At 43.3% G+C, this 27815-nt stretch overlaps 1 protein-coding gene across 2 annotated transcripts in view; it reads right to left on the reverse strand.

The window, feature by feature from the left end:
- The window catches only part of MTMR12 (myotubularin related protein 12), a 76675-nt gene extending 58948 nt beyond the window's left edge, over nucleotides 1-17727 (reverse strand). The window contains exon 1 of one of the 2 annotated variants that reach the window (XM_076007959.1): nucleotides 17505-17727. In XM_076007959.1, coding sequence (XP_075864074.1) covers nucleotides 17505-17585 — 81 coding nt within the window. In that variant the 5' untranslated portion in view covers nucleotides 17586-17727. The remainder of the gene's footprint in view (nucleotides 1-17504) is intronic. The other variant, XM_012738445.3, reaches the window with a different exon arrangement.
- Between the last annotated feature and the right edge of the window lie 10088 nt (nucleotides 17728-27815).

Consider the following 27815-nt stretch of genomic DNA (forward strand, 5'->3'; position numbering starts at 1 on the left):
AAATGAGCAGAAATTAGTTCCAGGAAGAATTGCCAAACTCTCCAGCTGTTCTTGCTCAAGTCTCCTTTCTGGGAAGGGTCCTCTTAAACCTCCCCTCCACCCCCACCCCCTGCCATGAGCTCTGTGTTCCCTAGATGCGCTCTTCCACTACGGAGTTTCAACAGTTTAGGCTGATGACACCCAAATGGCTCTTCACAGGCCGGGCATGGTGGCTCACGCCTGTAATCCTAGCTCTCTGGGAGGCTGAGGCGGGCGGATTGCTCAAGGTCAGGAGTTCAAAACCAGCCTGAGCAAGAGCGAGACCCCATCTCTACTATAAATAGAAACAAATTAATTGGCCAACTGATATATATATATAAAAAATTAGCCGGGCATGGTGGCACATGCCTGTAGTCCCAGCTACTCGGGAGGCTGAGGCAGAAGGATCGCTTGAGCCCAGGAGTTTGAGGTTGCTGTGAGCTAGGCTGACGCCACGGCACTCACTCTAGCCTGGACAACAAAGCGAGACTCTGTCTCAAAAAAAAAAAACAAAAAAAAAAACAAATGGCTCTTCACTCCAGATCTGTCTTCAGCGCTCTAGACCTGGATACCTCAACGGACTCCTGGCCACCTGCACTGGAATGTCCCTTGGGTCCTTCAAATTCATATTTCAAAATCAGCTTATTGCCACCCCCTCCTTCCCAATCCTGTTCCTCTGAGCTCTGGGTCAGGACTAACAACCCAGAAAGCTGGGAATCATTCTTAACCTCTCCCTGCCTTTTATGCCTTGTGCTCTGCTTTCTTAGCAGCTCCAAACCCATCCACATCTATCCATCTCTGCTGCCACTCTCTGACTTCGGGCTACCATCATCTCCCACCTTGCATGCTCCTGACTGCCAGCCTCACTGCCTTCCTCTGGACCCCAGTGCACCCACGGGGTGCCCCCAATCCACTGTCTCTAGTCCTGTCCATCTAAATCACTGTCCAATCCACTGTCCCCATGGTTCAGGTCCTCTGGGAGGCTTTCTCTGCTCCAACCTCTCTCTGTTAGAACAGTAGGTGCCCCTTTTCTGGATGCCCAAGTCACACTCTGCATATGCCTTCATTACAGCACTTTCCATGCTGTGCTACAAGTCTCTTCCTTGTCTGTCTCAGCAACCAGTAATGCAAACTGAGGGCTCAGGTTGTACCTTTATAGATTTTTAGCTTCAACTCCTAGCACATAATTCCTGACAGATAGTAAATTGTCAATAAGTCTACAGAAAGAATGGATACATGAAAACATAAAAACAAATACTTCTTGATCCTGGTAATATTCTTCAATCCTAGGCATAGTTCTAGAGAGTTTAAAGAAATCACTCTATTAAAAATTCCTACCTAAATATACGATTAGTGCTAGGTATTACTGAACTATTGTCACATTACTCCCGTAGGTGGCTTCCTGAAATACATTCCAGTCTCATCAATACAGTAGGGGCCAGACTTTCAAGTCAATTCAAGGTCAGACTTTAAATCTGGAACCTTCTTACTGAGCATAGACTAGAGACTGAATGCATCCATCTACTATCTGGTTCTAGTAGGCTAGAAATCAAAATGAGACTTGTTTCCTGAAGCTGATTCCCAGGGGCTGCTGGTTGCCCACACCTGGCCTGAGGGTGTGGCTCCCTCAGAGCTCCCAGACTAGCAGGCTGTTCCTCAAGCCTCCCAACTCCACAAGCATGACAAGGTGGCAGTTCTGCTGCTTATCACAGCTGTTTTCCACTAATTAGACCTTTGGCAGTTACAGGCAACAATTACACTGACGATAAACCAAGAGAACAGCATATGAAGCCAGGGAGGCAGACATGCGGTAAGAGGCTAACTGACAATCTCTGTCTGGTCTCAAGGTAACAGACCACATACACAGACCAACCCAGTACCTGGTCTTTAAGTACTCTGCTGTTCACTCATTATGCAAATCAGTTCTCAGCCTTAAGAAGTATAGGTAGAGTTTCCCTAACCTGAAAATCCAAAATGCTTCAAAATCTAAAACTTTTTGGCTGGGCATGGTGGCTCACGCCTGTAATCCTAGCACTCTGCGAGGCCGAGGCGGGAAGATTGCTTGAGGTCAAGAGTTTGAAACCAGCCTGAGTGAGACCCCGTCTCTACTAAAAATAGAAAGAAATTAATTGACCAACCAAAAATATATATACAAAATATTAGCCAGGCATGGTGGCACATGCCTGTAGTCCCAGCTACTCGGAAGGCTGAGGCAGGAGGATCACTTGAGCCCAGGAAATTGAGGTTGCTGTGAGCTAGGCTGATGCCACGGCACTCACTCTAGCCTGGACAACAAAGTGAGACTCTGTCTTAAAAACAAACAAACAACAACAAAATCTAAAAGTTTTTGAGTGCTGATGTGATGCTCAAAGGAAATGCTCATTAGAGCATTTGGGATTTCAGATTTGGGGATTAGGGATACTCAATCTGTATTCATTTTCACAGAGCTAGTTGGAAACAAGAGCATTTCAGACTAAGCATCTACGATTCACAAAGATGTATGTCTAACTTAAACACATAAAAATATAAGTTGCTGGAGGTTTTACTACGTCTACTTTCACATGTCATATGTCATTTATCTTGAACACAATCTGTAGGGTGTTTTTATCCCCACTTTACAGGTAAAGCCAATGAAGCTCTGAGTGTGCTCAGCTTCACATAGCTAAATAGATGGTGAAAACTGACTTAAATGGTACTTGTAAGTAGCACTTGCTGAAAGCTAGAAAGATAAGTAACACTAAACTATGCTATTTGATTTTCTTCTTGAAAGAATAAGATTTACCTCTTATATTTTTCAAGTTAATTCATATAAAAATTATATTGATTTTGATGTAATTTATCTCTTTGTTCAAATCCCTTATTTGAAGACCAGTAATTTAACTTATTCATAATATCAGTAGATTTGCAACCCTAATACAGTAAATAAATTTTTTGGTGGGTGAAATAAATAAATAAATAGTGAAGCCAGACTCATTATCAGGAGTTCTAACACCAAGCTCAATACTTTTGATCCTTAAACTTTATAAACTTTATGTAAAACCTTTATTAAGATATCATTCACATGCTACACAATTCATCCAGTTAAAGCATTTTAATATAATGTTCAATAATATAAAATGTTGAAAGGGTGTTCAGTATTTTCAGAGCTGTACAACCATCACCACAATCAATTTTAGAACATTTTCATCACCCCCAAAAGGAAGATTTTAAGGCAAAGTACTTCATGCCAAAGCTGGACCATTACTCCTTCCTTATATCCCCAATCATGCCCAGCATTACCTCCAACCCCAGGCAACCTCCAATCTCAAACTTTTTTCCTATTACAAAGTAATACCCCCCAGTGTCCTGTCAAGTGCAACAAGTCTCTGGGGCAGGGAAACAGACAATGACATTTGACAGTGAGCTACTCTGACAGCCAAGCAATACTTACTCACTGGCCATTCTAAATCCTTTCACTTTATATCTACTTTTATTTTCCTGACCTCAGATTTTTTTTTTTTTTTAGGAAGAGAGTAACTGCTCATTAAGATGCAACTTCAATTCCTCACTCTGTTTTGACAGCTCATCATTTATTGAAGGCCAGTGAAAGCATTACTCATTCATGATTCTTTTTTTTTTTTTTTTTTGAGACAGAGTCTCACTTTCTTGCCCAGGCTAGAGTGAGTGCCGTGGCGTCAGCCTGGCTCACAGCAACCTCAATCTCCTGGGCTCAGCGATCCTACTGCCTCAGCCTCCCTAGTAGCTGGGACTACAGGCATGCGCCACCATGCCCGGCTAATTTTTTTTTGTATATATATTTTTAGTTAGTCAATTAATTTCTTTCTATATTTTGGTAGAGACGGGGTCTTGCTCAGGCTGGTTTTGAACTCCTGACCTCGAGCAATCCGCCCGCCTCGGCCTCCCAGAGTGCTAGGATTACAGGCGTGAGCCACCGTGCCCGGCCTTCATTCATGATTCTTAGCAAGGATCACTGTCACCAGGCATTCGCTAGAGCTTTAAACAACCCAAACATCATATTGAATGTTCTCTAATAAGAAAAACTCATGTTAGAGAAGAAATGTTAAGACCCAAATACCAGTGTAAGCCTCAGACCCCATAGATCTGACCTCACCAAACAGTTAATTGGTTTGGCTCCCTTATTCTCTGTGACCACACCCAACAAAGAGAAGGCCTTCTCTTTGATAGAGCTGTCTCAGGAAGCCAAAAGGCAGCTGGAGACACACCCTAGGGGAAGAACTGGGCTTCAGGCATCCATGACAGGTCACTGGTTTCAGAAACTAAGTGCCACAGCAATAGCTAAAAGGAATATGTAAGGCAAAGCACCTCATGTCAAAGATTATTACTGGAGCATAAAGTCTGAGAGTAGAGGCTTTGTATGGGAGCTTATGCCTGTAATCCCTGAACTCTGGGAGGCCAAGGCAGGAGGATTTCTTGAAGGGATGAGTTTAAGGGCAACCTGGCCAACATAGCAAGACCCTGTCTCTACAAAACATTTTAAAAATTAGCTGGACATGGTGGTGCATGCCTATAGTCCCAGTTACTTGGAAGGCTGAGGAGGGAGGATAGCTTCAGCCAAGGAGTTCAAGGCTGCACTGAGCTATGATCAGGCCACTGCACTCCAGCCTGAGCGACAGAGTAAGACTCTGTCTCAAAAAAAAAAAAAAAAAAAGACTGAGAATAGAGTCAGCGATCACACTAAAGGCCTATCATAATTCTCAACCTAAACTCCAAATCATACTCACTAGGAGAAATAAAAAAGAGCCTCTGAATGACATTCCCACCAGCCACCTTCTAAGGTCCTCTCCTGCAACGAGTCCCACATGTCGCCAGCCCAGGGCCATAGTCTATTCAACACTCTCTGAAGACACCCTGAGCTCCACAAGGCCACACTGAGTGGCTGGTGCTACAGCATTGACCTCAAGGAGCTTACAGTTCTACCGGAGAAACAAGCTCCACAGACATATAGTAATTATACATAAGGAGAGTATTTGTAGAGAACAAATACACAACTGCATCACCAAGAACCCAGAGCTATAAACAACCTGTACCATGGACAAAAAGAAAGGGTGAATGCCAGTTATGAGGAAGACTTAAGAATGCAAACAGGCTAAAAGGGCAAGAGCCCTAGATATTGCTGGGTGTTTTCAAACTCTGCTCTTCATACCCCTCTCTTTTCTATTTTTGGGGTTCCTATAGGATTTCATTTGAAAGAGCAGTCTCAACAGGAGATGAAGGGAGATCACAGTTAGCTGAATGTGTGAAAGAATGCAGATTACTACTGCAGATGTCCCTCCCCCAGGGCATATCAGAATCTCTAAAGGGTTCCTTGAACAAAACACTCTGCCTGGGGCGGTGGCTCACGCCTGTAATCCTAGCTCTCTGGGAGGCCGAGGCAGGCGGATTGCTGGAGGTCAGGAGTTTGAAACCAGCCTGAGCAAGAGCGAGACCCTGTCTCTACTATAAATAGAAAGAAATTCATTGGCCAACTAATATATATATATATATATATATATATATATATATATATATATAAAAAATTAACCAGGCATGGTGGTGCATGCCTGTAGTCCCAGCTACTTGGGAGGCTGAGGCAGGAGGATTGCTTGAGCCCAGGAGTTTGAGGTTGCTGTGAGCTAGGCTGACGCCATGGCACTCACTCTAGCCTAGGCAACAAAGCGAGACTCTGTCTCAAAAAAAAAAACAACAACAAAACAAAAACACCTAATTCAACTCTCTTTAAATTGGGAAGTGAGACCAAATGAGGTAAAGAGGCTCCCTCAAGGTCATACAGAAAAAGAAATAGCCAGAGCCCAGGCCTCCCAAATCCAAACTAATGCTCTTTTCAACCAGAAGCAGGTAGGATCTTGAATGAGCCTTGAAAGCTCGATAGGATTTAGATCAGTGGAAGGGGCAGAGGAGTAGAGGGCTCTTAAATGGGAGAATGACACTCAGTAGCCAGAGGCTGGCCGTGGTGTGGAGGTATCTCTGGTGTGGAGGTATCTCAGAGAGAAGTGGGAGGTGGAGTGGCCAGTTAAGGTCTTGCAGTAGATAGACTCAGCACAAGGATAAGCTAGACAGTGGGTGGCCATGGAAATGAAGACAGACCACCACAGAGGCCCCCACAAAGGGCACCCTGGGGACTGCGACTGGTTTGGAACATGGGTGACTAGGGAAAGAGGGTGGGGCTGACAGAAGACAGCTGGGAAGGCTGACTTAAAAGGAGAAGGAAGCCAAGCTGAACTGGAGGTCTCAGTTCTGGACTTAGCACACTGCCCAAATCCCAAGTCCTTCTAGAAGCCCTTGAGATACAACGGAAGACATCATTATGGGAGGACAGAAAGGAAATCCATGAAATCACTCACTGAAAAAGAAAACTGTGCAGGAAGAGAGGCCTTCTGGGCAGGTGTGACATAGTCCTAGAGAAGGACAGCACCCCAGCTCTAGACACACACCTCAAAGAGTACCAAGGAAGAAAATTCTGTAAGGGAATGAGGTCCAATTAACTCTTGTCACCATCAGGATCTATAGCCCAAAGAACAAACACATGAACACACACACACAGAGCTGCAGCTTCTGGAGTGGTGAGGAATAAAAGGAACTACAATTAACCTTTAATAAACACTCTACATGCTAGGTACTGTGTTAACAGCCTTCCATGGATTGTCTCACTGAAGACTAACAGCAACGTTATAGGCTAGATACTCTTATTATTATTCCCATTTTACAGATCAGGAAACTGAGGCTCAGAGAAGTTAAATACCAAGCCCAAATTCACAGTTAGCAAGTAGCAGAGCTCTAATTCAAGCCATGCTCTTAGCTACCACATTATATTGAAAGTAAAGGCCGGGCGCTGTGGCTCACGCCTGTAATCCTAGCTCTTGGGAGGCCGAGGCGGGCGGATTGCTCAAGGTCAGGAGTTCAAAACCAGCCTGAGCAAGAGCGAGACCCCGTCTCTACTATAAATAGAAAGAAATTAATTGGCCAACTGATATATATATAAAAAATTAGCCGGGCATGGTGGCGCATGCCTGTAGTCCCAGCTACTCGGGAGGCTGAGGCAGAAGGATCACTCAAGCCCAGGAGTTTGAGGTTGCTGTGAGCTAGGCTGACGCCACGGCACTCACTCTAGCCTGGACAACAAAGCGAGACTCTGTCTCAAAAAAAAAAAAAAAAAAGAAAGTAAAGATGGCTGTGCTGGGATGCATACAAGTGCCAGTAGAAAGGTGTCAGATGGCAGTTATGGGACTGTCATTGTCTTTTAATTTAAGCTAACGGATGTGACTAACAGCAGCTGCAGAGACACATGGCATTGCCATCTGTGCCTCCCCCTCCACTAACTCCTCTAGAACTGCTCTATGAACACTGGGTTAGTTGAAGAGTTGGGAAAACCCTGGAGTAGAAAGACAAGAAGAGCCAGGGGACAAATTAGAAGGAGCTCATGGGCTCACTAAGGCCAGACTGACCTAATTGTAAAGTAGCATGTCACAGAAAGAAAGACTCCTTAAAGAATCTTGAAAAAACTCCTGCATGTCCTAGTAGTAACCCTTGAATTCTATTCCTCAGAACTTCTGTCACACACGTGTGCACATGCCTTATAAGGCACGAGGACAGATGCACCAACCACCCAGTCCCAACGCACCTGTGAGCCTTTCAAGTTGTCCCTCTTACCTGCCCAGTACATTATCCCTCCCCTCCCACACCAAATCCCACTCTGAGGCCAACCTTTCCAAGTCCTACACAGCCTTTGCATGAGACCAGATGCTCCTGTGGGTTCTGTAGCCGGCCCTCCTCTGTGCCTGCGAGCATTCTGGTGACCTGCCATCTCCCCGACAGAATGTGAAGCTCCTGAGTACAGACTGTTTCTTTGGATTCCTAATTTTGACACGGCTTTTAGCAAATGGTAGGTACACAAAAATGTTGCTCAAATAATCTTCCAGTTCAAGTTATTATTATTAATAAGAACACCTGGAAGTTGCTGAGTATCAGTCATGTATCCTGAGCTGGATATACATGGTTTACTTCTCATCCTCAAGCATGCAGGGAAGATGCCTATTCACATGTTACAGCTGAGAAGAAGCAGTCTCAGAAAGGTGAAGTCACATGTCTAAGGTCACGATCAAATGGCTGAGCCAGGATCAGAACCTTACAGAATCAAAGTCTCTTCCACAATGTCATGACAACTTGTTTCCATCCCCAAACTCCTAGTGATTAGTTTATTCCTCAGCTGTCCCTCTGTTACAGCACCAGCCACAGTGACAACCACACCCACACTATGCCAAGGATCTGTCTTCACATACCCTAAAGGGCCCGTACTCTTCTCGGTCTGCCACCCGGACCATATCTGCAATCTGCCGTACTTACTGAGCTACTCAGTTACTACTTATAGGTACATCAGGGGTCCTCCTGTCACCCTTTTAGCACAGACCATTTTTATTCAGCAAGTAGCAGATAGCAATCATTAAAACAAAAAGGAAAAAAACAGCTACTTTTTCAGAGAATAAAGCAAAGAATAAAGGAATTAGTTGGGCAAGTGAACATGAAGCTAAACTAAGCAAGCTGGGGTGCGTAGTGCAGACAGATGACAGGTAGGTAGGTAAGTATGGGGTGAGAAAAAGAGGGACCAACAGACTATATTCGCAGTCAATAGAGAAGGCACCAAGCATAAACACGGAACCCAGCGCAGAAGTCTGTGGGGGATAAAACATAGGTAACAATTCATTCCTGGGACCAGAGTTCCAGACTCTCTTCTTTAACTAACAAGATGTCTAACACCACAGACTGGCCCACTGGGTAAAGTGCTATTCCTAGTGATCTGCACAGACAGGAGGCGCATATTCATGGGGAGAGCAAGAGTGAAAGGGAATCATTATTTCTCCCAAGTACGGGGACACATTGGGAAGTTCATCTTAAGGTATTTGATTTTACATCTGGAAAAAAGGTAGAGACATAGGAAGATTTTTGATTTGAAAAACTGGGCTCATTCACTTCAAGGTATTCTCAGGTATTTTGAAACTCTCTTAACAAAAACAAAAACATTGTTTGAAACTGGAGTTGACAATCTGTCATAAGAGAAAGGTAGTCTACGACATATTTCATCATTGTGGCCAGGGCTTCCCTTGCCCCCACGCATACATAAGCCATGCCTCTCTCATGGCTACAACACCTCCCTTCCTGAAAAGCAAACAACTGACGGCTCCGAGCCACCTCTGAACCGCTGCCCACCAGCCAGGTCTACAGGGAATGATGAACAACAGGGCACAAGAGAGAAAAGTGATGACTATTATTTTAGGAAAAACATTTAAATATGAAATCAAAATAGCATGACTCTACAACTGCCTTTGAAATAGATAAACAGAGTTATTACTACCAGAGACAATTTGATTTTACTTTACACTAGTTACAATTTTACTTGACTTGATTCACTCATATCTTAAGTGAATCATTGAACAGATGTGATAAATGGTCAAAATTTAACCTTTTTTTTTTTTTGAGACAGAGTCTCACTTTGTTGCCCAGGCTAGAGTGAGTGCCATGGCATCAGCCTGGCTCACAGCAACCTCAATCTCCTGGGCTCAAGCAATCCTGCTGCCTCAGCCTCCCAAGTAGCTGGGACTACAGGCATGTGACACCATGTCCAGCTAATTTTTTTCCATATATATTAGTTGGCCAATTAATTTCTTTCTATTTATAGTAGAAACGGGGTCTCGCTCTTGCTTAGCTTGGTTTCAAACTCCTGAGCTCAACGATCCGCCCGCCTCGGCCTCCCAGAGAGCTAGGATTACAGGCGTCAGCCACCGCACCCGGCCCAAAATTTAACCTTTGACACTCATTAGAAATGAGGGAAGAGGGAAAAGGAAAAATAAGTCCACACGATGAAACTATCAAAATGTCAAAGGTCAGACGTTAATAATGATAAAAGGCAACAACTAGGCATTCTCATTAGGCTGGAATTTTAAAAATAATCAAATCATTATCAAATGTATAAAGGAACTAAGAAAAGAGGAAAAGAAACTTTTAGAGATCACAAAAGATATTCTAAGAAAGAGTTGCCACACAATGAACTTTCCTGGCATGATAGCCTGGCAACAATCATAAAACAAAATACTCCATGTTTATTAATGCCTTAACTGAAAAGATTTCTGTACTCTAAGGTTAATAATTAAGCACTTTCTGAAACCATCCAAGTGGCTCTGACGAACAACTTCTGAATAACATAATAGTCCACATATATTAGAGGCTAACTACATGCCGAGTAGGCTGCTAAGGGCTTTACATGCATAATTACATTTAACATTCATAAATGCTCATATATACCTATTGTATAAAATGAGTATTATTATTCCCATTTTTCAGGTAGAAACCAAGGCTTAAATTGACCTTACTCACAGCTAGTATGAAGAGTTACTGACAAATTTTTGCTTTCCTTAGAGTTGTGATACACAAGGTATGCACAGGTGAACAGAAGAAAGGAGAGAGGCCCTGGGGATCTTCCCATCTCTCTGACAGCTTTACCTCCCCCCAGAGTCCCTCTCTATTTTTACCTACCCTCTTCTTCCAAAACAAGAGGATTAGAGATTAAAAGAATAATTCCAGTTCAATGCTAATGCCCAAGCTTTCTCAAAAGGTTTATTTTAAATGATTCATTCTAAAGACTTAGACATTTTCAAATGGCACCCATCCACCATAAACCCCATACTGGGCTGAGCCAACTTTGATATACCAACGTTGCTGAACTGGTGTTTGATAAAAACTCCATCTACCCATGACGTCTACCTCTATTTGTTAAACCTCATGTAAGTTTCCACAGGTGGCTACTGTGGGCATAATCCTAACAAAGCCAAAGTCTCAGTTTGAGCCCTTTTCTGAACCCACATGTTCTCTTCTCAAAGGCTGCAAACCTACTGCCCTCCTTGTCCTCTCAAAAAAAACCACATCAGAAGTCACAAGCATTGGCCAGGCGCAGTGGCTCACGCCTGTAATCCTAGCACTCTGGGAGGCCGAGGCAGGTGGACTGCTCGAGGTCAGGAGTTCGAAACCATCCTGAGCAAGAGCAAGACCCCATCTCTATTATAAATAGAAAGAAATTAATTGGCCAACTAGTATATATAGAAAAAATTAGCCGGGCATGGTGGTGCATGCCTGTAGTCCCAGCTACTCGGGAGGCTGAGGCAGTAGTATTGCTTGAGCCCAGGAGTTTGAGGTTGCTGTGAGCTGTGCTGACACCATATGGATCAGCAATACCACCTTCAAACATGATAACCACATGCAGGTTATACATTTTTATACATATTACAATTGCAACCATATGAGACACATACCCATGGACAATACCTAAACATGCTTAAAAATGGGATCATTGCTTTGGTTAGGGTATCATATCAAGGCACTTTTACTTTTCTAACTTCTAGACTCTGAAACTTTATTACATGGTCTTTATCATAATAAGGTATGCATTTGTTATAGTGATAAGATTCTTTTGGCCCCTAAAAGGCAAATTCTCTCTATAGCACACCGTCACATAGGATGGTTTAAAGTGCAAGTATTATAAGAACATTCAGCATCCTGTTGAGGATGTTCAGAAAAAGATTTAGAACTTAAAACTTCTAAGTCCCACAGCCTAAGATTCTGACAGTAGTCTTGACTTTAACATTGGAGATGGAAGCGGGGTGCAGAAGAGAGTCTGGCTCTAAGGCAGTGGCTGTCCCTGTGGCAGCTGTTTGATCAGGCTGCAAGGAAGTGTTGCTTGACAGAGCCTCATGATGCCTTCTGATGCTCCCTCTGCAGAAGTTGTGTGTTGTTGGATCTGACCCAGGGAGATGCCACAGGAAGTACATGCAGGAGGGAAAAAGCAGAAGCTTTGGACAGATCATCAGGCTAATGCCACAACTAAGAAAGTGATCCTTTTAGGAAGAACTTTTAATGTCTTTTGATGGCCTGTTAAATCATTATCGGTGACCTCCATGCTTAAAGGAGAAAATTCTGCTATTAAAAAATCATTTGGAATAGAGAAAAAGTTATGAATTCTTAAAAAAAAAAAAGCAATGGATCTAGCCTTTGCTTTTAAAGGTATTTTTATTGCTATGACTGAGGCAGGAGGTCTGTTTTAGGATATGCCAATCTCCTCTTGTTAATATCTATTCACCAAAGTCATCAAAGTTAGTAGTCCAACAAAAACCACCTCAATAATTTCATCTGTTTTGTAGACTGACATATCCCCACTCGATTCCTAGAATAATAACTGGTGCTGAGTAAATGTCTGTTGAACTAATTAGCTACATCTTTGGAAACCATCACCTCTAGAGACTAAAAGAGGCAAGAGGTCCCTGTATCTGCTCAGTGGTCATTAGGTTGATAATCTGACAAAAGCTAAGAAAGAAAATGCTAATAGAGAACACCAATGAGAAAGCACACTAGTGTACAAAGGCCAATCATGATATAAGCATGTTTCACTAATAATATTTCTTACATTCATAAATACAAGGATAAGAGAATGGACCTTGGAGTCAGATTGTCCTAGTTTAAACCCTAGCACCAACCCTTGCTAGCTGTGACCTTAAACAAGGTACTCAGCCAAGTGCAGCGGCTAAACCTGTAATCCTAGCACTCTGGGAGGCTGAGGCAGGAGAATTGCTTGAGCACAGGAGTTTGAGGCTAGCCTGAGCAAGAGTGAGACCCCGTCTCTACCAAAAACAAAGGAAAATAAAAAAACCCAACCTGGCATTGCGGTTCATGCCTGTACTTCCAGCTACCCAGGGAGGCTGAGGCAGAAGAATCACTTAGAGGCCAGGAGTTAGAGGTTGCAGTGAGCTACAGTGACGCCACTGCACGCTACCCAGAGTGACAGAGTGAGACGGTCTCAACAACAAAAAAAACAAGGCAACTGAACACCCCTTCTTACAACTCCCCATCCCTTAAAAAAAAAAAAAGAAAAGCAAGGTACTTAACATCCCTGAGTCTCAGTTTCTACATCTAAAAATAAATGGCAGGTAATAATAGCAGTCACTTCATACAATTGTTGATATGATAAAATAAGGCTACTTCTTGGGACACGGAAATAGCCCAATAAATATGAGTAATTATTAATTTTTTATTTTGCATATACCCACAGTCATATCTTTGGGAAGAATATATAGGTTCACTTCTCCTCACTAAAAGAAATGGTCTTAAATGAGGACTAGGCAACAGAATGCATTCCTTTCCCTGAGGGATAATGAAAAAAAAAAGGCTTTTAAAATCATATATATATATATATATTTTTTTTTTTTTTTGACTCTTCACAATCTTTATCTCTCTTTTTGCCTTTTCTTCCCATGTCTACATAAAATCTTTCCTGAGCTCCTGTAGGCCTGGGTTAGCCACTGGCACTGCTGGCTCTTAGGAGGCAGTTCTTATCTCTGTTCTGCAATAAGACTGTGCCCCAGGGCAGGACATTTAACTTTGTGGGGCCACAGTTTCCACATCTGTATAGCAAAGAGTACACTGGTGGAGTAGATGATCTTCAAATTCTCTTCCAAATATAAAAAGCCATAAATAAGTTGATGACTATTATTAGTAAATTCACATCAAACACTGACCAAAATTCTTAGAAAGTACATATTAACCCTATTTGGAATACCACACAAAAATAAGCATAAGTACAGCAACACTCTGAAAGCTAAATTTTGCCTGGTCACTTATAGAGAACACATGAGCACCCTAAAGCTTTTATTTAAATTAACTCCCTTACCACAGTGGAATGGGCTCTTATTAATTCAGAACTTTCTCTTAAGACTACCTAATGGTCCTTTATGTACAAGTTTCAGAGTATAGTCACTAAGCATTCTAGTCACTATAAATTACCAAACCAGTGCTTATAATTTCAAGGTAACTGAACAGAGAACTGATAGTCTGGAAGAATCAAAATTGTCATTCAGCACCAGAGAAGGTGACTAAGTAGAAAGCCATTTAAAACTCAATTACTTTCTTTGACTCTTTGTGTTACCTAAATTCTTCTTACCGTGTTTCTGTTGAGGAACAGTAGTCTAATTTAAAATGGCATTGTGGGCCGGGATGATGGCTCATGCCTATAATCCTAGTACTCTGGGAGGCTGAGGTAGGAGGACGGCTTGAGCTCAGGAATTCAAGACCAGCCTGAGCAAGAGTAAGACCCACATCTCTACTAAAAATAGAAAATATTAGCCGGGCATAGTGGCATGTTTCTGTAGTCTCAGCTATTCGTGAGGATGAGGCAGGAAGATCACTTAAGCCCAGGAGATTGAGGTTGCAGTGAGCTTACGATGATGCCACTGTACTCTAGCTCAGACAACAAAGTGAGAATCTGTCTCAAAAAATAAATAAAATAAAATGACATTGTGGGTTAACAAATGACACAGAAACATCTCTACAATATACATTTTTGGTGAAAAAGGCAGATTACAAAACATGACCAGCAATATTGATCCCATTTTGGTAAAAAACCACACATATATATGTATGCATAGACCTGATAGAACACACTTTAAGTTGTTAATAAGTTTATAATTTTTCTTTAAAAACTTTTTGCATATATATCCTATTTTTCTATAATGAATGCTTATGGTTTCTGAAATAATAATTCAAACAAACAGGCATTTCATTTAACAAGAAAGGTAGATCTGGTACCCAAACTATAACCAGATCCCTCCCTACAGCACAGCTCAGCATCCCTTACAGAGGCTCTGACATCCTTCCTACCATGTGCCTGGGGCTGAGCTGGGGTGGGGGTGCCAAGATGTTTTTAGGTACCAGCCATGAGGTACCACCAAGATGGCTCCAGATCCCTGCCTTCCGTTCACCTCAACCTTCAGAGCCACTGGCTTCCCACTGACTAGCTTTACCAATTTGTAACTCTCTGAGGAGAGTTTACAAAACATGATCAAAGGTACTAAATTCCGGTTCTGGCTTCTGTCACATTCACTGATTTAGGGGAATCTATAACAGAAGAGTCTAGGTTACTCTGGCAGAGATCCAATTTTAAAAGTTGGAGTTAACTACTGCCCTGCATTTTAGGCTACCCAATGCCAGTCCTTTCTGATCACAAGAAAAAAAAAAAAAAGCTCATCATGTTTAAAAGCATCATCATCAAATGCAAGCACTTTTGTTTTTAACACCAAGTACTGATTCTTGATAGATTCTCTGGCTTATTAAAGGCCACCATCACTGAACCGTCTAAGATCTGATCAGCCAAGAACAAGCTTATCACCAGGTGCAGGTATGATTACATTATAAGGTGTAAAGGTTGTTCTGACAGCTCAGTCATCTACCAATAAACAGGTGGTAAGGAACTGTGATTTCCCAGCTAGTAAAAGCCATACAAAGATAAGTGACAGCAAGACATACATCAAAGGCAGCAAAGATGAAGGCAATATGGGGGAAAGGAGAATCGAAAAAACAGAGGACAATCTTCAGAAAAGTGTTCTAAGGAACTCCTCCCACTGGGTGAGCCAAGAGTTTACCAGACCCAGGGCTCTCAGAGGCACAAAGCTACACTTCAATGCTGTTCCCATGCATTTCCCATAGCATGATATCTGGCAAAAGCTATGTACTTAAAAATAAATTGCTTTCTCACCCCTTCCTACCCTTATCTTTTAAAAAACCATCCACAATTTTGATCAAAACCTCATCCTCTGTTACAAAATATATTAAGCCAAACTACAACAAAGAAGCATAGTGTCTGCACAGCATTATTTTAATGCAAGAAAATAAAACTGCCAACTATAAGGATCTGAAAAATGTGACCACTTCAGGCTTATTTTGGGGCTGAACCACTCCCTTCACTAATTATCTCTCAAAGGAAATATATCAGGCACTGTGGGCAAAGAGGGAAAACATGTCTAATTACAACATGCGCACTTGGTGGATGAAGAATTTGAACATTCTTGAACTCTGGCCATATTTCAGAAGACTTTCCACTTGTAGTTTAATCTCAGTGTAGAGGAATGGTTAAAGATCAGCTGCATTTCAACTAGGACTCAATCAAAAAAAAGACATAAAGAGAAACTGTCCACATTACTTACAAGTGATACCACAAGGCAGGCCTGCTGAAAATTTCAAATAACCCTGACCTCATATATCAAGTGCTAACAGAGGAAGTGGTTTGTATTTTTAAATTACAACTAAAACTAAGACCCATTTCAAGAATATTCTCCATTGGAGAAAACACATCTTGAATTTAAAGAAACATATGCAAAGGCTTCAGGCCCCAGGAGATCTTACAGAAGAAGTCCCCGATCAAGACCTCTCATCCATAACCCACCTGCTTCTGCCTTAGGTAGGTGGGAAGACATCTGAGACAATGAATTTGGTAGTGCTTCCGCTGGAGACAGGGGCAGAAAAAACCTTCACAAACCCCTAATGAGAAGGCATCTAATTAGGCATATGGATTAATAACTACTCAAGAAGCCTTCAGCATGGCCTACAAGTTCTGATGTCTCTAACCTCCTCCGTATAACTCTCCCCTTTGCCCACTGGGCCTCTGACACTCTGACTTCCTTACCTCTCCTCCAACTCTCCACGCTCCCACTCCATGGCCTTCACGGGGCCTGTTCCCTCCTCCAGGACTACTCTTCCCTCAGATCCCTTATATCTTCAAGTCTTGGCTCAAATGCCACCTTAGCGAGGAGGAAAAGGTTGTCTCTTCATTCTCATGACACTTATCCCCTTCTAATACACCATACAATATACTCATGTATTATGTCTATAGTTTACCCTGTTTCTCCTCTCCCCCTCAAATAAGCTCCAAGAGCAAATCTTTGTTCTGTTCACTGATGTGTATCACAAGCGTTTAGAACAGTGCCTGACAACATGGAGCTCAAAAAGTATTTTCTGAATGAATGAATGAACTTCTTGACAGTAACATTCCAAGAGGACAGCTAGACAGTGGAAAGGGTAATGGTGAGGGGGTGAAATGAAAGGGAGAAAGAAACGACACAGAAGAATTCACAAGGAAGAGGCGGAGGCTGGCTGAGGCCGGGGCCGACAGTGCTGATGGGAGGCGGGAGTAGGTGCACCGTATCCCTCCAGCGGCATCAAATGGCACTTAGAGAGCAGAGACAGGCGAGCTCTCAAGACTCACCAAGAAAGTCCAAGGCCAAGGCAGACGCGGGCGGGTCCCCTCGGGGGCCCCGACCTCCAGCCTTTCCCCTCCCAACAATGCCCACAGCCCCAGTAGTTCCCCTCCAGTGGACCCAGGGGCGTCCCGGGTCCCAGTACCTGTCGGTTCCGGCCCCCTCACCTGGTCGCCTGCGAGCTGGGCCCTGGCGTTCCGACACCTGCCTGCCCGCCCGGGGGTCCCCACCTCGGCCCGCAAGGAGGCCCCAGCGCACCCCTGCAGCCTCGTTCCTCTCGCCTACACCCGGCACAGGAGCAGGAAGCGTCCCGCGGCCCTTCCCGCGGTGGGGAAGGGGCTCCCAGCGCCCCTCGCCCGGGCCGCTCTAGCTCGACGCCCCGCCCGTGCGGCGCCCCCTCACCTCAGGGCGCACGTACGACACGAAGGAGGGCTTGGGCGCCTTGGTGCCGCCGCCACCGCCGACTACCCCTTTCCCCAGCATACCGCCGCCCCAGGAAGCAGCGACGCGCGGGAACAGAGGCGGCAGCTCGGGTTCCAGCTCCCGCAGCGGCGGCGGCCACCAGCACTAGCGGCTGGGGCTCCGCCCATCCCCAGGGCCGCGGTAGCCTTGGTGCCGCCCGCATCCGGCTCCGCCGCTGACACCGCGAGCCCCGCCCAGGCCCGCGAGCTCCGCCCAGCCCGCGCGCCTGCCCAGCGTGAGCGGACCCCGCGGCCAGAGGCCACACCCCCTCCCATTATGGCAGGCGAGACTGACCCGCCGGGATTTGCCACTTTCCTGAGGCAGAGCCCGCCCCCTTGCCTTCTCTGATTGGCCAAAGGCGCTGCCGGTCGAGCCCCGCGCCAAGCCTCTACTTGAATAAACCTGGAGAGATGTTTCCTCTAACCAATCCAGAGAGCGTTCTCTCTGGACTTCCTAGCGATTGAATAACGAGGGTATCGCCGTCGTCCAATGATCCTGAGGTCACTAAGTTGTCTTGGGCAGGGGTTCACGACAGTCGTTTTCTTCCCTTTGCTTGTTGTTTTGGAATAAAACGTCCAAAAGTGTGATGTATCTAATCTCCCCCTATGAGTTCCAAATCTACATCAATGATGTTCAGATTTATTATTATAATTGTTGACAAAAATGAGACAAACCAAGTGTTAACAGGCACTAAGGAATAAGTTTGAATGTTTGCTCATAGAAGACGTCAACTTCATTTTTCCCAAGCTGTTTTTTATTTCTTTGTTTTTCTAACAAGCAGAATATCAAAAGCCTTTAAAAGACTTATCTACTCTTGCAAGTTACTGATAAAACCCTCATTTTTAGCCAAGATTACAAAGAAAATTAATTTAAATTCCACATTTGGCGCCAATCTCTGTGGTAGACACAGATGAATATGACAGGACCCAGTTCTTATGAAATTCAGCCTCATGGAAAAAAACTGATAAATTTTGGCAGTTATATTTTTAGGTGTCAGGCACTGCACTAAGCATTAGTCTCATCAGTGACTGGTTTTTACCCTTATCTCCGTGCGCTCCTCCTTCCGAAATCCACTCCAAGTAAACACAAAATCTAAGTGAAAACAGACGTGGTTGCTTTTGCAAACATAGTTTCAAGACAAGTCCTGTGGCCCCATTTCCAATCAGATTGCCATCATTAAGCCTACCTGGCATAGCAGCGTTGGAGCCACTACTGAGTTTACTTATTCCCATTTTCAGGTGAGAAAACTAAAATGCAAGTAATTTCCCCGGATATCTCAACTAAATAAGTCACTGAGCGGGTTGGGATTCCAATCCAGGTTTGTCTGATTACAAGGCACAAATTCTTAACATTATAATTATACAAATTAAACCGGGCGTGGTGGTGCTCGCCTGTAATCCCAGCTATTAATACTTGGGGAGGCTGAGGCAGAGGATGACTTTATGCGAGGAGTTCGTGGGCAACATAGCGAGACCTTATCTCTATAAAAAAATTTTTTTTTTAAAGAAAACATACTGGTTAAGGAGGTATTGAGAAATGAATTTATTTGTCAGGACTAATAATATCATTTTATACTTCACAGTTTTTACATTCCAAAGTAGAATATCAGGGCAGACGTGTACAGTGAGCAAATGCTTGCTTTCTTGCTTTTCAAAGTACTTTGAATTTCCATGATCCTCTTACCATAATCACTATGTAAATGTGAGTACTTAAGGCCAGGGCTGTCTTCTTGGACATGCAACTAGTGCAGTCACACAAGACTCTGCACTTCAGAGGGCTTGTGGTTTAACGCTTTGTGGTTTTTGTTAATCGATTTATCTTTGCATTTGTCTTTTTAAAGTGAAGGTTGTTGGGATAATGGAGCACCCGCAGGCGTCGTGGAGCCTCTGCCTAAGTGCAGTCCCACCTCCCACCCCTCCCCACTTCCTCTCAGCTACGCAGTACCCGCTAGGACCTGGCCTTCCAGAGCCAACTGCTGCCCACCTCTGCCAGAGACAGCAACTGGGTCTCATTACCGGAGGGTGTGGATAGGGGTAATCTCGTGTGCTCTGCAGTCGCCATCCACCCTCCCGGTGGGTGCCTTGGCACTGTCTAGCAGAGGGTTAGGGTCAGGCACAGTCCCCCTACCCCCTCCAATGTCTCTGGGTGGGATAAGGCAGCAGCTATCCCCGCCCTAGGCCGGCAGTGCCACAGCAACCGGTGGAGGCCTTTCGCATGCTCCCATCCAGGTACCCAATGTGGCCTGGGCAGAGGCTGCTATTCCTTGGGGTTGCCCAATCACTATGAGAAGGGGAGTTGGCTTCCCCGCCCCCTGGCCAGGGCCACATTTTCATTTTGCACTGGCCCAGCAAGTTATGTAGCAGGCCCAAACTATGGCCTTTATTATTAACATCTGTGTCCTTAGACTAGTTACTTCCTCTCTCTGTGGTTCTATTTCCTCATCTTAAAGCGAGAATGATAACAGCAATACTAATTAATTCAAGTTGGTTGGGGGATTGTTATGAAGATTAAACAAGTTGATCCAGGTGAGTCCTGGGAAACAGCAAGAACTAAATAGGTGACAGCTATCCTCTGAGCGATCTCACCAAGCAGGACATAATTTACAGGTTCCAGGGATTGTAGAAAGAGAAGCAAAGTGACTCCTCCCTGTTAATTAACTCTGGGACTTCGTTAAACAAAGGGATTTTGTTTGGTTGGTTGGTTTTTAACTTCTAGCCCAAACCTTGCACTAGAAATAATGGCTTTTGATTCCTAATTCACCACACCAAATTTCCCTCCCTTCAAAACATCCTGCCTTAAATAATTACTTTATCCTGACCTTCAGCATCCATCTGTGGTCAAGCTGGTTTGCAAGGTGATGATTCTGAGAACTTGACATTACCACTAGATCCATATACTTTCAGAAAACGATAGCCAATAATGAGGGAAGTTTTTAGAGACTGAAAGGCCAGCTGCTTTGTGATAGCCCCAAATTCATATGTTGGAATTTAGTTGTTAATGTGATAGTACTAAGGGGTGGGGCCTTTAGGAGGTGATTACATTGTGTGGGTGGAGCCCTCAGGAATGGATTAGTGTCCTTTTTTTTTTTTTTTTTTTTGAGACAGAGTCTCGCTTTGTTGTCCAGGCTAGAGTGAGTGCCGTGGCGTCAGCCTAGCTCACAGCAACCTCACACTCCTGGGCTCGAGCGATCCTTCTGCCTCAGCCTCCCTAGTAGCTGGGACTACAGGCATGCGCCACCATGCCCGGCTAATTTTTTATATACATATCAGTTGGCCAATTAATTTCTTTCTATTTATAGTAGAGACGGAGTCTCGCTCTTGCTCAGGCTGGTTTTGAACTCCTGACCTTGAGCAATCCGCCCGCCTCGGCCTCCCAGAGAGGATTAGTGCCCTTTTAAAAGAGGCCCCAGAGAGCTGCCTGGCCAGACTAAATATGAGGACACAGCAACAAGGCACCATCGTTGAGGTAGATCAAGCCTCACCAGACACTGAATCTGCTGGTGCCTTGATCTTAGACATCTAGCCTCCAGAACTATGAGAAATAAATTTCCATTATCGATAGATTACTCATTCTAAGGCATTTTCTTATAGCAGCAGGAATGGATTGAGACACACTTCCAGAGTCTATTTTGACTCAGTGATGAAAACCCACACTTTATTTTTTTATTTTTTTTTTTGAGACAGAGTCTCACTTTGTTGCCCAGGCTAGAGTGAGTGCTGTGGCGTCAGCCTAGCTCACAGCAACCTCAAACTCCTGGGCTCAAGCAATCCTCCTGCCTCAGCCTCCCCAGTAGAGCTGGGACTACAGGCATGTGCCACCATGCCTGGCTAATTTTTTCTATATATATGTTAGTTGGCCAATTAATTTCTTTCTATTTATAGTAGAGACAGGGTCTCGCTTTGCTCAGGCTGGTTTTGAACTCCTGACCTTGAGCCATCCGCCCGCCTCGGCAAGCCAAAGTGCCGGCCAGAGTGCTTGGATTACAGGCGTGAGCCACCGCGCCTGGCACCACACTTTCTTTAAAGAGCAGTAGGGGAATGAGGACAGAGAACAAGCTAAAATCTGTTTCCGTCTTGCTTTCCAGTGATCATGTTTCAATCTTGCTTTTCAGTGATCAGCATATTTTTACTTGATCTTTAGGGTGTGGGTCAAATCTCCTTGGGAGAGTCTTTCTCAACTGACTAACAACTTCCTGTTATGCTGAGGTCACATAATTCTAAATCTATTCATGAACACAGATGGTAGCCCCTAGACTTTGAAATACTTACACAAAATAATTTACGATCACTATTTTCTCTTAATGGTGTCCTAAGTTTTCTTGAAGAATTATAAGTAGGAACAGATCTTAGCTCACATAGAAGTGCATGCCAGACCAATGGCAGCCCCAGTTCGTCCCACAGACAACTGAAAGCGACAGGCAACGGCATATTCCCAGGTGGGGGAGAACGTGTTACTCTGGAGGACAGCTGAAGACTGACTAGCCAGTTGCATTCCTCATCCTGGGAGTTACCTGAAGCAGACTATTTGTGTGTCTCACTCATCTCTAATAGGTGTCTAAATTGTAGGTGGAATTTAATAAATATTTGCTACTAAGTGAGTGAAATAAAGCAGAGAGGGCAGTGATTGATTAAGCAAGGAAGCCAAGAATTCAAACTCTAGCATCCTAGTTAGAGCCTGTGTTTTAAAATCACTTAGATACAAACTAGGACCTGATTTAAATATATATGCCCATGTATGTGTGTGTGTGTGTGTTCAAGGACTAAAATACATGTGTTATTTAGTGACCACTTGCCAAATTTCAACTTTAGCAAATAGCCTGGTGTCTATAGACTTCCCTCTTCTTTCACTGAAAATAGGAAATTCCTTAGCCTCTTGCTGCAGTGAAGGGTCTTTCAACCTTCCTCTGAAGATGGTGAGGAATAAGAAGCATTTAGATTGTTCTTAATCTCAGTGTCTTAATTTGAGTGCCTGCTGGGGAGACTTTGTGGTGATATATTGATCTTTTAAAATTGATTTTTTTTTTCTGTCTCACAAAACACATAACCCAAGCTGGTCACGTGGGGGGAGACTTGATGAGCCTACTCTTTGTGATCGGTATTGTGCCTTCTTCAAAACACAAATTAATGGCCTTTTTGGTTTATTAATTAAATAAAGATTTACCAGGTATTCACTGTGACTCACCTCCCAGCCTCTCCCAATAAGACTAGAACTTCTCAAGAGACTAGAACTCCTCCTTTATAACACCTAACCAACCACTGGATGCTTCAATATTAGTGATCCTTCAGGTGGTGTGCACTCCTAGTACCAGCTACTTGGAGGCTGAGGTGGGGGGATCACTTGAGCCTGGGAATTGGAAGCTGCAGTGAGCTATAATGTGCCACTGCACTCCAGCCTGGGTGATAGAGCAAGACCCTGTCTCTAAAAAAAATAAATTAAATAAGTTGAATTAAAAATAAATAAAATAAATTGAATTAAGTGAGCCCTCAGTAAGGGTTGGAAAAATAAGGATTCTCATCCATTACTGGTATGAGGGTAAATTGATAGGGCAAAAGGGAAGGCAATTTTGCAATATCCAATAAAAATTGTCTCAGGAATTTCATTTCTAAAATTGTATCCTACAGATATACATACATGAAATGACATAAGTTCAAGCTTACTGCAGCAGTTTTTATAACAGCAGATTGGAAAAACCCTAAATGGTCATCAATGGAGATTGTTGAACAAACTATGAAACAGCTATACCATGGGATACTCGGAAGCTGTAGAAAGGAATCAGAAAGCCCTTCAGGTAGAAGCTGTAAAGTTTCATGGTTGAAAGTAAATATGCTGGAGCACACTGCCTGGGTTCAAGTCCCGCCTCCACCAATTACTAGATGTGTGACCTTTAATCAGGCATTTACCTTCTTGGACCTCAATTTTCTTACCTATAAAAATTGAGGTTAGGAGAATTATAATGGCAACTGCCTCACATGATTGTTGTGAGGATTAAATGAACTAATAAATATAAAATGTTGGCTGGGCACGGTGGCTTCTGTAATTCTGGCACTTTTGCAGGCCCAGGTAGGAGGATCACTTGAGGCCAGGAGTTTGAGACCAGCCTGAGCAACATAGCAAGACCCTGTCTCTACAAAAATTAATTGGGTGTGGTGGCATGCATCTGTAACCCCAGCTTAGGAGGCTGAGGCAGGAGGATCACTTGAGCTCGGGAATTCTAGGCTACAGGTTACAGTGGGCTATGATAGTGCCACTGTACTCCAGCCTGACAGTGGACCATCACAGACAGACTCTGATGAGTTAGACCCTGTCTCTAAAAAAATTAAGTGTGCAGAGTGTTGGCACATACAGTATGAGAGCCAAGATATGGCCAGTGATTAAAGGAAGGGGTAAAGTAGCAAGCATAATAGAGTAGCTACTACGTGTATAAAAAAAGTAGATTAAAGACTGCATATACCTATACCTATCTTTTTATATTTGCATAGAACATCTTTGAATAGATACAAAGGGAACTATGACATTAGTGGCTTTTAGAAAGGAAAACTGGGTTTTTGGAGGAAAGGTTGAAAAAAAGTTTTCACTGTACACTTTCTTTTACCTTTGGATTTTGAACCCATGAGAATTATAAATTAATTTTTTTTTTCCATTCCTTCTCTGGGGCATGAGGAAGAAAAACATTTTTTTTGCTCTCTCAATGTAGCTTTTTTTTTTTTTTTTTTTGCTGAGGTGAAAGTCACATAACATAATATTACCCATTTTATAGTGAACAATTAAAATAATCTGAATTTTAATTTAAGAACAAGAACCTTTAACAAGACCATGTCATTTTTTGTCTCTGCTTATCTTGGGATAGGCCCCCAAATCATATCATCCGACAAGGTCTAAGCCCAATGCCACCACCTCTTTCGACATCTGCCTTAGGGATCGTTGGAAACAGTATAAACCTTTTCTAACTCCTAATCATCTAGAATCTGTTTACTGTCTTTGTTTGTCCACTTGAATATGTCTTGGAATCTTGGAACAACCAGAATAGGTCTACATCTTTGTCTTCTTCCTGAGAGCTATCAGGAGCACCTCAAGGTCAGAGGCCCCGCCTGTGATTCTTGATATTCCCTATTCCCGAAGTACTGTTGTCAGTGCTTTGAATCAATTATCAGATGGACCGAAAAGCTTTCAGGACTTGGGTGAACCATGGAACCCTCAGGGACAAGGAAACTGTGCCCTCTACAGGACTATTTAAAAAGTTCTCCCACTCAGCTGCACAGGAAAAAGAAAGACAATAAAGGAAGATGTTGGGCCCATTCTTTCCCTGTCCCCGCCACAGGCCTCTAGGCCCACAGCCACATGAAGCATGGAGTAGAAACAGTTCGAGGGCCAGCTCGAGGGCCATGGAAAACTTAGGAGACACAGAAGCAAGCACTCTAGCACCTGGAAAGGCCATGACTCCATTTCGCCTACTCTATACATTGAGTGTGTGTGTGTATGTGTGTGTGTGTGGTGGTGTGTGTGTAGGGGTGCCAGCAGGGCTACCACACTCCAAAATTCCCATACGGAGGTGCCAGATTGAGGCCCGTCCCTCAAATGTTAGGGAAACTGTGGGGCAGGCAGTAAGTGCATGGCCACTACCTGCTTCTTGGTCTATCTGCTCTTTCTCTGTAGAGTTGGCTCTGTGCCCAGCTCTGCGCCCTCAGGGTGTGTGGGGGTGTGTGTTGGGAGGGGGAAGAGTTGTCGGGGCGGAGGAAGCAGAGTCAGAAAAACCTGTTATGTTGTTCGGCTCCTCATTTAAATCTCTCTTGACTCATTCCAGGATAATAGGAGTCAAGATCTGGCATCTGATTCAGGGATGATTCTCAGGAGGGAGGAATAAGAAAGCTTGTTGAGGCCGGGCGCGGTGGCTCACACCTGTAATCCTAGCACTCTGGGAGGCCGAGGCGGGCGGATTGCTCGAGGTCAGGAGTTCGAAACCAGCCTGAACAAGAGCGAGACCCTGTCTCTACTATAAAAATAGAAAGAAATTAATTGGCCAACTAATATATATATATAAAAAATTAGCTGGGCATGGTGGCGCATGCCTGTAGTCCCAGCTACTCGGGAGGCTGAGGCAGAAGGATTGCTTGAGCCCAGGAGTTTGAGGTTGCTGTGAGCTAGGCTGACGCCACGGCACGCACTCTAGCCTGGGCAATAAAGCGAGACTCTGTCTCAAAAAAAAAAAAAAAAAAGCAAGCTTGTTGATGTCTCAAATTATTATGATTGACACCATTCAATGCTTTACATGTCATCCAACCATCTGAAGGCTGTGCATCACAAAATACAATTAATGTATTATGCCTTCTGAAGTTTTAGCTGAGATCAAAGCTTTAAGTTTAGATCTTAGAGTTTCTGGTATTGCTGAGTTGATCAAGGAGAAGAGGGGGACCTGGTATACAGGCTATTCTCTAATTTGAAGGAAGGTGGCACTGGGAGAATCTTCTCTTCCTTCCAAATTTTGCTCAAGGCTGCACATGATTTGAAAATCTGGAAGAACAGTGGGAGGACACCTCTCTTCCACAGGGGAGAGCCACTGGTATTTGGAGCCTAACAATCTTAGAAAAAAGCTGTTGCTGCCTTAAGGGCCAAGAGAACCTTCCCAAATAAAAACAGGCCAGGCTTGACTCCTCATTGGGATATTTGATCTTTGCTCAAACTGTAGGTAGGCCTGTTTGGAGCTTGGCTAACCATTCCCACTCACTGAAAACCTGAAAGGCTTATTGTTCAGGTGGCTATAAAAAACACAGAGGTTGTGAAAGGCACACTGTTTAATGTTTGAAATAGTCATCTGTCCCAAGGTTAAAATATAATCAAAACATTTTTTAAAAAATCTTTTTTGTCCAAAAGCAAAAAAGAGAACATAAGGAATAGAAATGGCTAAGCTGCAAAGAAACATCTCCATATTTTTTACCAAGTAGCTTTTCTGCTTGAGCACTGTTAATGATCAGCCATTTCCCTGTTTCCCTACCTACCTCCAGAACACTGGAGTCTATTCACCATTCATTCACCTGGTCTCTGAAATGGGTTCTGAGGGCAGCCAAATAAAGCAGCAAACAAGGCAATCTCAGACTTTGCAAATATCTTACACAGGTTTAAGTAGTCTGAAAGGTAGTTTTATAGCTCAGCTGCACTGGGGGCTCAGAAAAAGGGGGGGAAAAGTCAATTCATTTTCTGAGGCAACATCAGCTGATGAGAAAATACCAACAGAAACTCAGTTTCAAACCACAAAAGGTCAAAGAAGTAATCCATTCTTTTTTTTTTTTTTTTTTTTAAAGGCTGGTCAAGTGAAGCAGTGGGAGTGGAGAAGGAACAAAGGAATCTGTAACTGGTTTTGATCAATTAGTTGTAAATACCACTGTACTCGGACCAACCTCCATTCATTTTTAGAAATAAATCTGTCTGTTCTACTTTTTTCCTGGTCTCATAATCACCTTTTCCTACCCCAAAGGAAAGGCTCTTTTACACTTGATCAGAACAGGAGCACCTCACAAAGGCCTGTAAGGTTGAACTCAGGGAGAAAGTAGGACATGCAAATATTAACATATGAGAGCAAGGATTTTGCTTGGAGGTTACTGTAGGTTATAATGGGGGGGAGGTTTGGGAGGGGGCGTGTGGTAGAAGACAAGACTGGACGTACAGGTTGGAACTACAGTATTCCGGTCCTTCAATGCCATGCCAAGGATTTTGCAATTAATCCTTAGGCATATTGCAATTTATCCATAGGAGAGATTTTACACTTTTTAAAAAAAGAACTATTAAGTAGTAATTACTTAAGAATTATTAAGTAATTTACTATTAAGTAGGAAAAATTATTATAGACATTAGAAACCAGAGATTAGCCAATTCTAGTCAAATAGAATTTAAAACCCAAAACAGAACAATACATAATCATACTACACAGAGTAACCACTGGAAACATGTTAAGGAAGAATGCTCTATATGTATATAGATATCTATTAAAACAAAAAGGGATATTTTACACATGGTTTTATGATCTGATAATTTTCATTAAACATTATAAAGTAGAATTCTTCATGTATTATTCTCCTACATAGTTATTTCAATTTTTCCTGACCTAACATTCCTGAGGATGATGACACTATCTCATTAATAATGGATTAAATAAGGAGTGATTTTTAAGGATGGGTCACCCCCCTTTCAAATCATTGGTCTATAATATCATCTAGGATGCTGTGCCATATTTCTTTATACTTCTTTTTGGACAATATC

This window comes from Microcebus murinus, chromosome 11, assembly GCF_040939455.1.
Source record: "Microcebus murinus isolate Inina chromosome 11, M.murinus_Inina_mat1.0, whole genome shotgun sequence".
NCBI classification, from domain to species: Eukaryota; Metazoa; Chordata; class Mammalia; order Primates; family Cheirogaleidae; genus Microcebus; species Microcebus murinus.